The 13,914-nt window shown below is 38.1% G+C and overlaps 1 protein-coding gene across 1 annotated transcript in view; it reads right to left on the bottom strand.

The window, feature by feature from the left end:
- TIPRL (TOR signaling pathway regulator) overlaps positions 1-13,914 on the bottom strand; it is a 30,964-nt gene that overhangs the window by 16,320 nt on the left and 730 nt on the right. The window contains exons 2-3 of the mRNA XM_026509435.4: positions 8,672-8,851; positions 7,872-7,971 (exon numbers count right to left, since the gene is read on the bottom strand). Coding sequence (XP_026365220.1) covers positions 7,872-7,971; positions 8,672-8,851 — 280 coding nt within the window. The remainder of the gene's footprint in view (positions 1-7,871; positions 7,972-8,671; positions 8,852-13,914) is intronic.

Below are 13,914 nucleotides of genomic sequence, written 5' to 3'. Positions count from 1 at the left end.
CATCTGAAAATTAGTGTGATGAACTACAATCATAGATGTCCAAAGCAGTTTTGTGCTGTGAAAGTCTACCTTTAAGACACTGGTTAGGAACTTAAAAAATTCCCATTAGAATCTTTTCAATTTCCAGCCTAGCTTCCCCAAACCTACAAACAAAATAGTGCTTTAAGTAATCAGGTAAGTAAGAACTTTCAGAGAAATTCTGAAGGAAAAACTCCTAGCATCCCAAAGGGCTTTAGAGGATGCTGGCCATCTCTTCACTGTATTATTTCATAGCTCACAGACACACATATTCACGACCCAACAAGAGCATCAACAATGTTAACATGGCAAGTCATACCAGCAGCTTCCTAAGTCCAAGTGTCTCCTAAGCTATAGAGTAGGATCTGAGCTATCATTCTCTACTCCACCCGATTTCACTAAAAGATGTTCAGCTTTTCTATTCTTTGACATAGTTGTATCATAAATACACACAACAATGCTTGTCAAACCACAGGTGTTCAGTAAATGGTAGCTATTATTTTACTTTCCTCAGTAGCCATGATGCGGTAATCTGACTCCTGGACAGAATTACGAAATGGAGAGTAGTTCGAGAAAACTGGACAAATATTAGAAGAATATGATAAAGGATGTTCAAGAGACATCCTTTATGTCTCTTGACATAAAGGGGCGGGGGAACAGTTTAAAGGAGTATTATGTGATGTAGGGGGGAAAAGATTACGATGACAAGAAGCAGTGTGGATAGGAGTCCCAAGAGGTGAAAAATGTCCATATTTCTTCCATGTTCACTCACAGATAACACTTTAGTCCTCTGCAATTTTTTTCCAAAATGTGTCTGGAGCAGACCTGCGGCCACATACAAAGGTGAAAATTGGGAGTGGGAAGGGAGGCGAGGGGCAGCGACAGGGCAGCATATAACCAGCCCCTTGTGTCACTTGCATGTCTGGATTCTATCGAAGACAAAAGCTGGAGCTTCAAGACTGCCTGAGAGCATAAAAGTTCTGTCAGTATAAACACAACTTCTACATTCCTTACTTCTTATTTAGTTTTAGTTCAAAGGGATACATTTGTAAGATCCTCCTTATAAAGACAGCTGACTTCCAAAAACATTAACCAATCATTATACCAATTTTCTCATTAGTAAATGGCTACTTCACTAATGTTTCATATATACCTTCACAAGGGACCATAGAAATGAATCTATCAGTTGTGGCATTTACTTGTTCTTATAAAAATTTGAAAGAGAAAGAAAATAATTAGATAAAACATGGGTTAGGGATATTCATTATATTTATCTATACTTTCTTCTTCATTTGCAAGGACAAACATGTTTAAAACATATTTTCTCTTTCTCTTTTCTCTTCCTCAACTCTATTTATGTCCTCCCTAAACTCAGGTATCTGAAAAGAAAGGAGGAAAAAAAAACCCAAAACCAACAGCTCAAATGAAAACAGATCAAACACTTCTGGCCTCTAGTACTGTCAGAATAAGTAACCCAGACAAACCCTCTTGCTGAAGACAACTTAAAAGCTGGATGAAAAAAACAAAAACTTAAAAACATCAAATGGTCAAGATGCAGAAGAATTAGTGGACTGAGACCTGAAAGACTGGAGCCCAGAAAAAGTGCAAGTGAGCCTGGCTGGGGCCAGGAGGCAACTGGAACGGCTGATCCAGGTGAGAGGCTGGGCTCCGCTAATCTTTGGCTCGATCACTGTTCAGTGCTCACTAAGGACAGGGACCTTTGACAATTCCCTGAGCCCCTCCCAATTTTGCCACGAGCGCTACACTGGTTTCACAACTTTTTACATTACAGGCCTAGAAACCTCAAACACTGGCCCCAAACCAGAGGTTAGCAAACTAAGGCCTGTAGGCCAGATGTGGCCAAATGTGGCCTATCGCCTATTTTTGAATGAACTGTGAGCTAAGAATCATTTTTACATTTTTTAAATGATTGGAAAAAGCAGGTAAGTTCAAAAAAAAAGAATACCTCAGGACACACGAAATTCAAATTCATTATATGAATATATATATGGATTCATATATATTTCACTATATGAAACTCAAATTTCCATGTCCCTAAGTAAAATGTTACTGAAACAAAGCCATGACTATTCATTTACCTATTGTCTATGGCTGCTTTCAACTACAACAGCACAGGTGAGCAGCTGCAACGTAAACTCTACAACCCTCAAAGCCTAAAACATTCGCTGTCTTTACAAACGTTTGGAGAACTGTGTCCTTGACTATGAACGCCCTCAGGTGCCTGTCAGAAATAACAAAAATCCTCTCCGGAGAAAAATATCATCATCCTGGGATTTCAACAAAATAAGGAGACATATTAGGAGCCTAGACGCCATAAACCAGAACCAACAGAAATAACAAGACAATAAAAGACCCTAGGGACTCCAGATTTTGAAAACGAGGCCCAAGCTGTAAAATAACAACGCACACTAGTTTTAAGGAACTAAAAGCTAAGGTCGAGAATTTCAAATTATACCAGAAAATATTTTTTAAAAAGAAGTATGATCAGGAAGGGTCCTGCTGGAGGGTGCTCGCAACGTCTTATTTCTTTTCCTGGGTGGCTACATTTCACAATTCACTAAATTGTACCTTCATGTTTTCGGAGTTATTTCACAACCTTTAAAAGGCTTAAGAAACATGGAATGCTACAAACATTCTTAATACCTTACAAGAAGAGTAAGTCCCATTCACATCTTTCAAATAAGACTTTCCACACGTCAGATGGAGGTTTATGACACTTACTTGACCTATAAATATTTTTTATCATATAAAGTTAATGGTAAATACTAAGAGCCCTATGCCAAATTTCCTTTTAAAAATTTTCCTCTTTAAAAATTACTGAAAGTAGTGTGTGTGTATATACACACACATTATATATTTATCTTCATACATATACATATAATATATATAAGAAAACTTTTTTCTTTTTGTTCTATAGTACATACCATTAGTAACATATAGTGAAATTACTGTTATATGGTGATTTTTTTTCTTTTTTTTTAAATGAAGATATAACGTCCATACTATACAACTCACCCTTTGAAAGTGTACAGTTGAGTGGTTTTTAGTATTTTCAAAGATTGTGCAGTCCTCACTGCTAACTAACTCCAGAACATTGCCATCACCTCAAAGAGAAACCCCCATACCTATCAGCAGCAACTCTCCATCCCCTCCTTCCCCTAGCCCCTGGAAACCACTACTCTAATTTCTGTTTCTATAGATTTGCCTCTTTTGCAAATCATTCTGGAATCACACATGTGTGCTTTGTGTCTGACTTCTTTCACTTAGCATGTTTCCGAGGCCCGTCCATGTTGCAGCATGTATCAGCGCTTCACTCCTTTTTCAAGGCTAAATAATATCCCACTGCCTAGATACACCAGTTCTGCTTACCCATAAGTTCTGCTTATATCTGATGATTATTTGTCTGTTTTCCACATTTTAGCTATTATTAATAATGCTGCCATGAACAGCTGGGTACAGGTTTTTGCATGGTTACAGGTTTTTCAATTCTCTTGAGTGTATACCCAGGGAGTAGAATTGCTGTGTTATATGGTAACTCTATGTTTAACTTCTTCTTTTACTTGCAGCCAAAAATATGTAACATGAAATCTACCATCTTAACCAGTTTTAAGCATACAATTCAATAGCGTTAACTATATTCACATTGTTGTCAAACAGATTTCTAGAACGTCTTCATCTTGCAAAACTGAAACACTATTAGAACTGTTAACCCGTACCTCTGTGAAAAACAACTTTATCAACTAGGGTACAATACTTATGGCAGTTCCTTTCGCCTTTAGACTTAACAAAGTCCATTCATCTCCAATGTTTACGTCTGTGCATTTCTCCCTAAAAATGTACTTCGAAAAGCTGAAGATACTGAAGATGATATATAAATGGCCAATAAGCATACGAAAAGATGCTCAACATCACTAATCATTAGCGAAATGCAAATTAAAACCCCTCACGCATTGCTGATGGGAATGTAAAATGGGGCAGCCACTGTAGAAAGCAGTATATAGGTTCTTCAAAAGATTAAAAATAGAATTGCCGTGTGATCTAGCAATTCTACTTCTGGGTATATATCCAAAAAACTAAAAGCAGAATCTCAAAGAGATATTTGCACACCTCTGTTCATAACAGCACTATTCACAATAGCCAAGGACAAGCAACCCAAATGCTCACAAATGAGTGGGTAAACAAAATATGGCATATACATATACAGAAGTATTATTCAGCCTTTAAGGATGGAAAGTCTGACATGTGCTACATTGATGAACCTTGAGGAACTATGCTAAGTGAAATAAGCCAGTCACGGAAAGACGGAAATTGTATGATTCCACTTATCTGAAGTATCTCGAGTGGTCAACTTCATAGAAACAGAAAATAGAATGGTGGCTGCCATGGGGCTGGGGGAGGAGGAAATGGAGAGTTATTGTTTAACAGGTACAGTTTCAGTTTTTCAAGATGAAAAGGTTCTGGAAATCGGTTGCATAACATGAGAATACTTAACACTAACTTAAAATACATAGAAATTGTTAAGATGGTAAGTTTTGTTACATGTTTTTTTACCACAGTAAAAAAAAAAAAAGAGAAAGAGAAAAAAAAGCTCAAAATATTAAATCACACTGAATAAGTTGGTAAATGTTCCAACATGCTTTAAAAAAGAGTGCTTTCTTTAGGGGCGCCTGGGTGGCTCAGTCCATTAAGCATCTGACTCTTGGTTTCAGCTCAGGTCACGATCTCAGGGTCCTGTGTCAGGCTCCAGACTCAGCGAGGAGTGTGCTTGAGGATTCTCTCTCCCTCTCCCTCTCCCCCTCCTCTGGCTCACGCTCTCTCTTTCTCTCGCTTGCTCTTAAATAAATAAATACATCTTTTTTAAAAATACTTTTTTAAATGCATGGACATTATACACGTTTTATTCCTAAAAGGCAATACAACTAGGAGAGGCAGTCTTCCCCTTTTACCCTCCTGCAAAGTCAATTTATTTATTTAACAAGAATGAAGAAAATGACCACATGTTGCCAGGTACATATTAGGCATCTCATGTCATAACATTCTTACACCATAATCTTGGAGATGTTCTGAGGGTGACCCAGCTAATAAGTAGCAAGGCTGGATTTGAATCCAGCCAGTACGACTCTATGACTGGCTCTCTTCTCTTATACTATGCTACAGCTCACGGAGTAATAGGTAAAACCACCCAAAAAGAGTGAGAAAACACTACACACACACACACACACATGCGCACACACACGCCCACACACACGCACACACCCACACACCCCAGCAGCCCCAGCAATTAAAAGGCAAGAATTTAAGAGCAAAAGGAAAGGCTTCATTCTAATGCCTCATTCTCTGACATTCTTACCATTTATATAAAATACATTCTCCTCCACAGGCATATACTTCCTATACACACCAGGGCTTTTGTTTTCAGAAAGGGTGGAAGAATCAAATAATTTAAAATCCCAAGTAATATTCTAGGGCAAAAAATCCTTTGGGGCGCCTGGGTGGCACAGCGGTTGAGCGTCTGCCTTCGGCTCAGGGCGTGATCCCGGCGATCCGGGATGGAGCCCCACATCAGGCTCTTCCGCTATGGGCCTGCTTCTTCCTCTCCCACTCCCCCTGCTTGTGTTCCCTCTCTCGCTGGCTATCTCTATCTCTGTCGAATAAATAAATAAAATCTTTAAAAAAAAAAAAAAATCCTTAGGTATTGGGGCGCCTGGGTGGCGCAGTCGTTAAGCGTCTGCCTTCGGCTCAGGGCGTGATCCTGGCGTTCTGAGATCGAGCCCCACATCAGGCTCCTCCGCTGGGAGCCTGCTTCTTCCTCTCCCACTCCCCCTGCCTGTGTTCCCTCTCTCACTGGCTGTCTCTCTCTGTCAAATTAATAAATAAAATCTTTAAAAAAAAATCCTTAGGTATTAAGAAAGTCAAATGCAAAAAATGTTCCAATGGAGTGATCTTACACAAACAACAACCATGCTTAACAATAAGCTACAGCACTGGTATTAGGTTATTACGAGACACATACTTTAGGATCTTGAACCCATTTCTTCACCCATAAAATGAGGATAAGAATGCCTATGATATAAGGTTATTTTGAGGATTAAGCAACAAAGTTCTAACAATTTTGCCTAGAAAACGGTTACTCAATTTTTTAAGGCAATAAAGGAACATATTCATCAACTCTGTTTAGACCATAAAGCAAAAATAAATATTTAGACAACGTATCTAGTCTTGGTATTTCAATAATACTTAATATATATTTTCGATTACATCTTGGTATATATCTAGTCTAATATTTTAGTCTTGTTATTTCAATAATATTAACTTAGTTTCCCTGACATTTGGGATATGATATTATCACCATAATAATAACAGCAGCTACCATTTATGGAGATCTTGCTGTGGAACAGACATTGTGCTAAACGTTTCACATATATACTCTTATTACCTTACAACTGCTATTATCCGTATACCAAAGTAAGAAACAATGTTTAGCAAGATTAAATTGCTTTTCCAAGTTAAGTGATGGTATTGGGATTTGATTCCAGGCCTGCCAAAGCTTGAGCTCATTACCACCGGTGAGGGGTGATCACACTGACATTTGTCAACACCAGCTTAGAACAAATTACATTACAGGCAAAAGTGTCAGTAAGACTACTGAACACGCTCTTGTCACATCTTTGAAGTATTAAGGGATTGAAATAACCTTGCTCCCCATTAGATTGTAAAGGACGGATTTTTGTCTTTTCTCTGCTATAGCCACAGCTCCTAGAATCAGTACCTAGCTCAGAGAAAGAGCTCAAGAATGAATGAATGAGTGAGTGAGTGAATGAATGAATGAATGCATACAAGTTCTCTCAAAAAATGTGTATTTGTCTTGGAAGGAGCAGAGGAAAATAGTTAAAGCTTGGAATATAGGAGTGGCAGAAAATGAAGAGAACAGAGTTCCTGCTATGAACTTCTGTCTTCCCAAGACTCTAAAAATCTCTGCAGAGACAAGGAGCCCATACACAGCTCTATCTCCTTAACATTTCTGCCTAAGCACCAACATAGGAGTCTCCAATAATCACTTTTACACTAAAATAATTCTGTTCTCTGTAATTCAGTGTGACAGAGACTTGCAACCGAAGCCAAATTTTCTTCATTTCAAATTGTAAGATGTCAAAATGCAGCTAAGTTCCCAATATGAGACCTACCAATTCCACTTTCCCAGCGTCATTCACCATGAAGTGCATCTCTTCTTAAGCATGGTTTAAACAGATACATTATTAATGTGGAACTTTAGCATTTACTGAGCACTTTCCCACAGATTAGCTCATATCAAAACTCTGCTGTTGAGGTCAGTATTTCTGTTTATCCAATTTACTAATAAAATTGAGGCTCAAAGTAAGCAACTTGCCTAGAGTCATACCAGGTTCACAGACAGTGCAGGCAGGACAAAAACCTAAGCTGTCTGACCGGAAGTCCCATCTGCCCACCCGCCTGTTCATCGTAAAACCGTAAGCTACTAACGAGCAGGTTCTGTCCAAGTCGCCTAATTCATCACACCAAGGGCAGATACACATTTTAATGCTTCTTGAGAGTGATAAGGACAGCATTAAGGCAGTTCGCCATTGCTACTAAACATACTGCTGAGAGTACAAATTGTTCCACTGTGGCCTTCTTATTTTCTGTTTATAATCAATAAGCAAAATCCCTTCGCATTACGTTCTGGAGCTTCCCTCAATAGAGAGTTAAGTGGGATGAAAGTGGTAGCAAAATTAAGCCATTATCAGAAAGTTCTAATGCGGAGACCGTCCAAGACAATTAATGACTTTATCATAAAAGCAAAAAATAAGATTTACCTTTAACTTAAGTGATTCTCCAAGTAATGTTCCCTTATAATCTGTTGTATAGGTCCAATCGTATGGTTTAATAACTTCTTTGGAGTGTTCACCCTCCGTCCTCAAATATCAAAATAAGAAGGATCAGATTCAAAAATGCAGAATATAGATCATCTGTATTCATATATCACACCAAATTATATTCTACAAATAATACAAATAACCTAATAAATACATATACTTGTCGTAATTCACTAATACAAGCTCTTTCTTGGTTCTTCTGCATACTTATTGTCATTAAACTTGTCATATGCTGATAGAGGCTCTCCAGTTAGTCTGTATTCTGCCTGAGAACATGGTTTAAAAAGCCGGCTTATACTTCTTTGTATCCTCCGAGGTACCTAGTACATAATACGTACAAAGTAAATAATTGCTGATTTGATTATCAAAGCAAATACATTTTTCTCTATTTCAAGGCTCCTCACATTTACAATGCAAATCACAACGAACCATTTTTCTTCGAAAACGGGTACAATAAAGTACACAGTGTACTGCCTCTTCACTGAAGAACACCGAAAGCTCAAAAATGTAAACCTCACATAGCTCAGCTCAACTGTAATTCAACGGAACTCAACAAGTATTCACGAGGTGGGGTAACCAATCTCCATTTTATGGATGAGAAAAAATGAATCCTAGAAGGATCCAACTATCAAGTTTAACAATAATACTTGCCTTTCACTCTAATAAAATACACATATCATGACTGAAGATTTCTTTCAACTCTTCTTTTTCTTTTAACCCATAACTGCCCAGATTCTCACCTGCTTTCCTGCCACTCTTCAGCACAGGCTACTTTAAGCATTCCTTGATAGTTGTTTACACATCTTAACGCGTCTGTAGCATTGAACTCAATCCCAAAGCCAGAGCCATGCTGGATTCTTAAAACGTTGTCTCCAAACATCATTTCAGGGAGAGATGGCATATGTAACTCATCGGCTAACCTATGCATAACCAAAAGTCAGGTAATAATTCCAAAACGGTTATAATTTTAAAGTAGGCAATAGAGGCAAAAGTTTAAATGTGCTCTGAGTGAAGTTCTAAGGGACCACAATGAAAGCACAGGACTTTAGTGCAAGTCTCCTATGACAGCTACTTTAGCAGATCAGAAGGCTTTCTTTAAATTTGCTTTTTTAAAACTTCTGGATTTTGAACAGCTACACAGCTATTATTGTTAGGTAAGGGAAAATAATACTATATTAAAAATATATTATTACATAAAGCCAACAAAGGACCTATGCATATCCTAAGACCACAATTACCCTCTTTCCTATTGCTTTAGATTCATTTCTAATCAGACATACCAATCAAATCTTGCATATATATTAAAAACAAATAAGCAAAAAACCCCTGTATGAACAAATTAAACAATCAATACTGATTCTTATTAGAAACATCTATTTCATTCCTGGATCACCAAAGGCCCACCACTATCAAGAATAAATACATGGGGGGGGCGCCTGGGTAGCACAGTTGTTAAAGCGTCTGCCTTCGGCTCAGGGCATGATCCCGGCGTACCGGGATCGAGTCCTACATTGGGCTCCTCCGCTGTGAGCCTGCTTCTTCCTCTCCCACTCCCCCTGCTGTGTTCCCTTTCTCGCTGGCTGTCTCTCTGTCACATAAATAAATAAAATCTTAAAAAAAAAAAAAAAAAAGAATAGGGGCGCCTGGGTGGCACAGCGGTTAAGCGTCTGCCTTCGGCTCAGGGCGTGATCCCGGCGTTACGGGATCGAGCCCCACATCAGGCTCCTCCGCTATGAGCCTGCTTCTTCCTCTCCCACTCCCCCTGCTTGTGTTCCCTCTCTCGCTGGCTGTCTCTATCTCTGTCGAGTAAATAAATAAAATCTTTAAAAAAAAAAAAAAAAAAAAAAAAAGAATAAATACATGGGTTCTAATTCTACTATGACTGCCTAGGAGATGACCTAATGTACCATAGTCTCATGTTTCCATAAGCTTCATGTTTCTGGTAGACTTTTTGTTCTTACACAACAATTATATTAATTGTAGTTATGAAGAAAAGATAGCACTTAAAGGGCCTGTTTCTTGTAGGAAAACAACCTTTCCAATATAATTCTCAACTTGTCACAAGTTTTAAAAGGTGGTAATGAGAAGGCAAAAGCACCAACACTGATGAGGGAAACCAGGCACTTTGCTTACATGGATTTCTGGAAGGACTGTGTCAATTTACATTCTATCCCCTGGCGCACCAATTAAGCAAAAAGTACCAAAATTTAATCAAATTTACATCCTGACTCAAAATACCAAATTTGGGAAATCTGTAATAAAGAATAATTCCGAATGCAAAAAGGAGCTATACACATCAATACTCAAAACCATCTTATTTATAACAGTAAAAAAGAAATACTCAGAACGTCCAATTATAAAGAACTAAATGGTTCTGTATACTACAGTATATTCATACAATGAAATATTATAGAATCATCAAAAATGTTTAAAGAGAAAATATAATAAAATAGGAAAAATGATTGTGATACACAGTAAGGAAAAAAATGGACATATATTTATCACATTTGTTGTATTTTTGCGCATATCAGTGATCTAATGTTTTAAGGTGCACATCTTTAGTATGATATCTAATAAAGTTAATTTTTCATCACAAATTTAAGTAAAATTTATTCGTAGTTATTAGGAGACAGAAAATATTACACACTAGAGAAATTTACACTCCTATGTTCATTGCAACACTACTCACAACAGCCAATATGTGGAAACAACCTAAGTGTCCATCCACAAATGTATGGATAAAGAAAATAGGGTTTATACATACAACGGAATACAATGCAATCTAAAAAAAGGAAGGAAAGTCTGCAATTTGGAACAACATGGATGAAACTTGAGGGTATTATGCTAAGTAAAATAAGTGAGTCACAAAAAGACAAATACTACATGATTCTACTTATATGAGGCATCTAAAATAGTCAAATTTGGGGGTGTCTGGGTGGCTACGTTGGTTAAATGTCGGACTCTTGATTTTGGCTCAGGTCATGATCTCAGGGCTGTGAGATAGAGCCCTAAGTTGGGCTCTGCACTCAGCCCAGAGTCTGCTTGAGATTCTCTCTCTCCCTCTGCCTCTGCCCCTTCCCCTACTCCCACACACACTGTCTCGCTCTATAAAATAAATAAATAAGTAAATAAATAAAATCTTTTAAAAAATAAAAATAAAACAGTCGAATTTATAGAATCAAACAGTGGAATGGTGGTTACCAGAGGCTGGGAGGGGAGGAAAAAATAAATCACTAATCGACAGATATAAATTTTCAGTCAAGCAAGATGAATAAGCTCTAGAGATCTGCTGTACAACACTGTACCTATAGTTAATGTATTGTACACTTAAAAATTTGTTAAGAGGGGAACTACAAAAGACGCTGAATAGCCAAAGCAATCTTGAGAAAGAAGACCAAAGCTAGAAGTATTCTACAAAGCTATAGTAACCCAAACAGTATGGTGCTGGCACAAAAACATACACAATAATCAAAGAAACAGAATAGAGAGTCCAGAAATACACCCACATTTATGGAGCGCCTGGGTGGCTCAGTCAGTTAAGCTTCCGATTCTTCATTTCTTCATTTCGGCTCAGGTCATGATCTCAGGGTCATGAGACTGAACCCCACATCAGGCTCGGCAATCAGCGGGGAGTCTGCTTGGGATTCTTTCTCTCCCTGTTCCTCTTCCCCTTCCCCTGCTTGAGTGTGATTTTCCTCTCTCAACTAAATAAACAAATCTTTAAACCCACATTTATACGGTCATTAATCTTCAACAAAGGAGGCAAGAATATACAATGAGAAAAAAAAAACAGTCTCTTCAATAAATGGTGCTGGGGAAACTGGAAAATCACATGCAAAAAAAGGAAACTGACCCACTTTCTTACACTGTACACAAAAATAAATTCAAAATAGATTAAAGATCTAAATGTAAGACCAGAAACTATAAAACTCCTAGAAGAAAACATTAGGCAATAAGCTCCCTGACATCAGTCTTGCAATATAATGTGGATCTGTCTCCTCAAGCAAAGGCAACAAAACCAAAAATAAATAAATGGGACGACATAAAACTAAAAAGCTTTTGCAGAGTGAAGGAAACCATCAATAAAATGAAAAGGCAATCTACTGAACAGGAGAAGATATTTGCAAGTGATATAACCGATGAGGGATTAATATCCAAAATACATAAAGAACTCACACAACTCAATATAAAAAAACAATCTAATTAGAAATGAGCAGAGCAGCTGAATAGACATTTCTCCAAAGAAGACATAGAGACACATGAAAAGATGTTCAACATTACTGATCATCAGGGAAATGCAAATCAAAACCACAATGAGGTATCACTTCACACCTGTGAGAATGGCTATTATTAAAAAGACAAGAAATAACAAATGGCGAAGATGTAGAGAAAAGGGAACCCTCCTACACTGTTGATGGGAATGCAAAATGGTACAGTCACTATGGAAAAGAATAAGGAAGTTCTCCCCAAAATTAAAAACAGAACTACCATACAATCCAGCAATTCTACTTCTGGGTATTTATTTGACCAAACAAAAACATTAATTCGAAAAAAACATATGTAGCTCTATGTTCACTACAGCATTATTTACAATAGCCGAGATATGAAAGCAACCTAGGTATCCACTGAAAGATGAATGGATAAAGATAGATATAGATACATACACACACATACTTCCAAGAAAAAAAGTACAAAGTTCGAATAAAAGAAAAGTTGTTAAGAACACAGATCTCATGTTAAGTGTTCCTACTACATTACATAATTACTACATAATTTTTACAAGAAAATATTAAATACTTAAAAGATTTAATAAGATGAAGATTGAGTGTATTGGAATAAATATTTCATAAAAAACATCCAACTAAATAAATTTTAACTACTTGACTGAATAATGCATACGAAATAATATAAAATGTGATTCTCTGCATTTTCCCCAATATATCTGGAGAAATCTGGTGGTCCTACAAAATATTCCAGTTATATATGTAAAATCATTAGTCACTAATTTACACTGCTAATCATCCCTTCAAGAGTCTCTTCCCTGGTCACTTCCCTCTGCCTAAATCTTACAATACCAGCGCGCCCTAGGGTATCATCCCATAACCCTTTCCTTTTCTTCTGGATAACTTCTACAAGATCTTAGTTTACTCCCAAGGCTCCAGGTATCAACCAGAAGCTGATGATTCCCAAACGTAAACCCAAGGAACGGTCCTGTTTTTTGAGTTCCAAGATAAATGCTTACTGCATCTCCACTTAAGACCCCCCCAACTCACATTTCAACAATCTAAACTGTTCCTCTAGCCAACAACTGCCCCAATCTGTCCCTCCTCCTGTTTCTCACCTTGTTCAATGACGAACCTTCCCATGCAATAGCCCAAGCCAGAAATCTTGTCATCAGTATAGTTTCCTTCTTCCTCCCTCCTCCTGTCAATTAGCCATTAAATCCAGGTACTCCCCTTCTAACTGGTCTCCTTACCCAGTCCTGTAGGCCTCCAATGAATCCTCCACATCACCTTCAGAGAAATCTTTCAGAGTGTACATCTGACAATATCACTCCTTTGTACAAAATTACACCGGTGGTAGTCACACCAAATACAAAGTCCTTAGCCTGTCATACAAATTCTCTCAGTATCTCCACCCCCTGGGGCCTACCTCCCATTTCCCACTTGTCCCCCTCTGGCACATCACGCTGCAATCACACAGAAATGGTTCTTCAAACAAACCCAGGCTCGCACTCCCTCTGGCCTCCCGGCTTTACACGTGTCCCCTGACACCCCCAAACTCTGTCCAGATTCAGCTCAGGCATCACAAACGCCCCACAGCTCGCACCATGCCTGGCCTCCTGGCTTTACACATGCGCCCATGCCCACCCCATCCAACCGACTTTAACAAGATTCACCCTGGCATCCGAATTTCCCGGACGCCTTGTCCCTCGCAACGATCTCAAATAACCCCGCGTATACACCTCTATCAGATATTCACA

The sequence above is a fragment of the Ursus arctos genome, unplaced genomic scaffold, assembly GCF_023065955.2.
Source record: "Ursus arctos isolate Adak ecotype North America unplaced genomic scaffold, UrsArc2.0 scaffold_2, whole genome shotgun sequence".
NCBI lineage: Eukaryota > Metazoa > Chordata > Mammalia > Carnivora > Ursidae > Ursus > Ursus arctos.
Note: the sequence above shows the minus strand (reverse complement) of the source record. Positions and strands in the feature narration are given on the sequence as shown.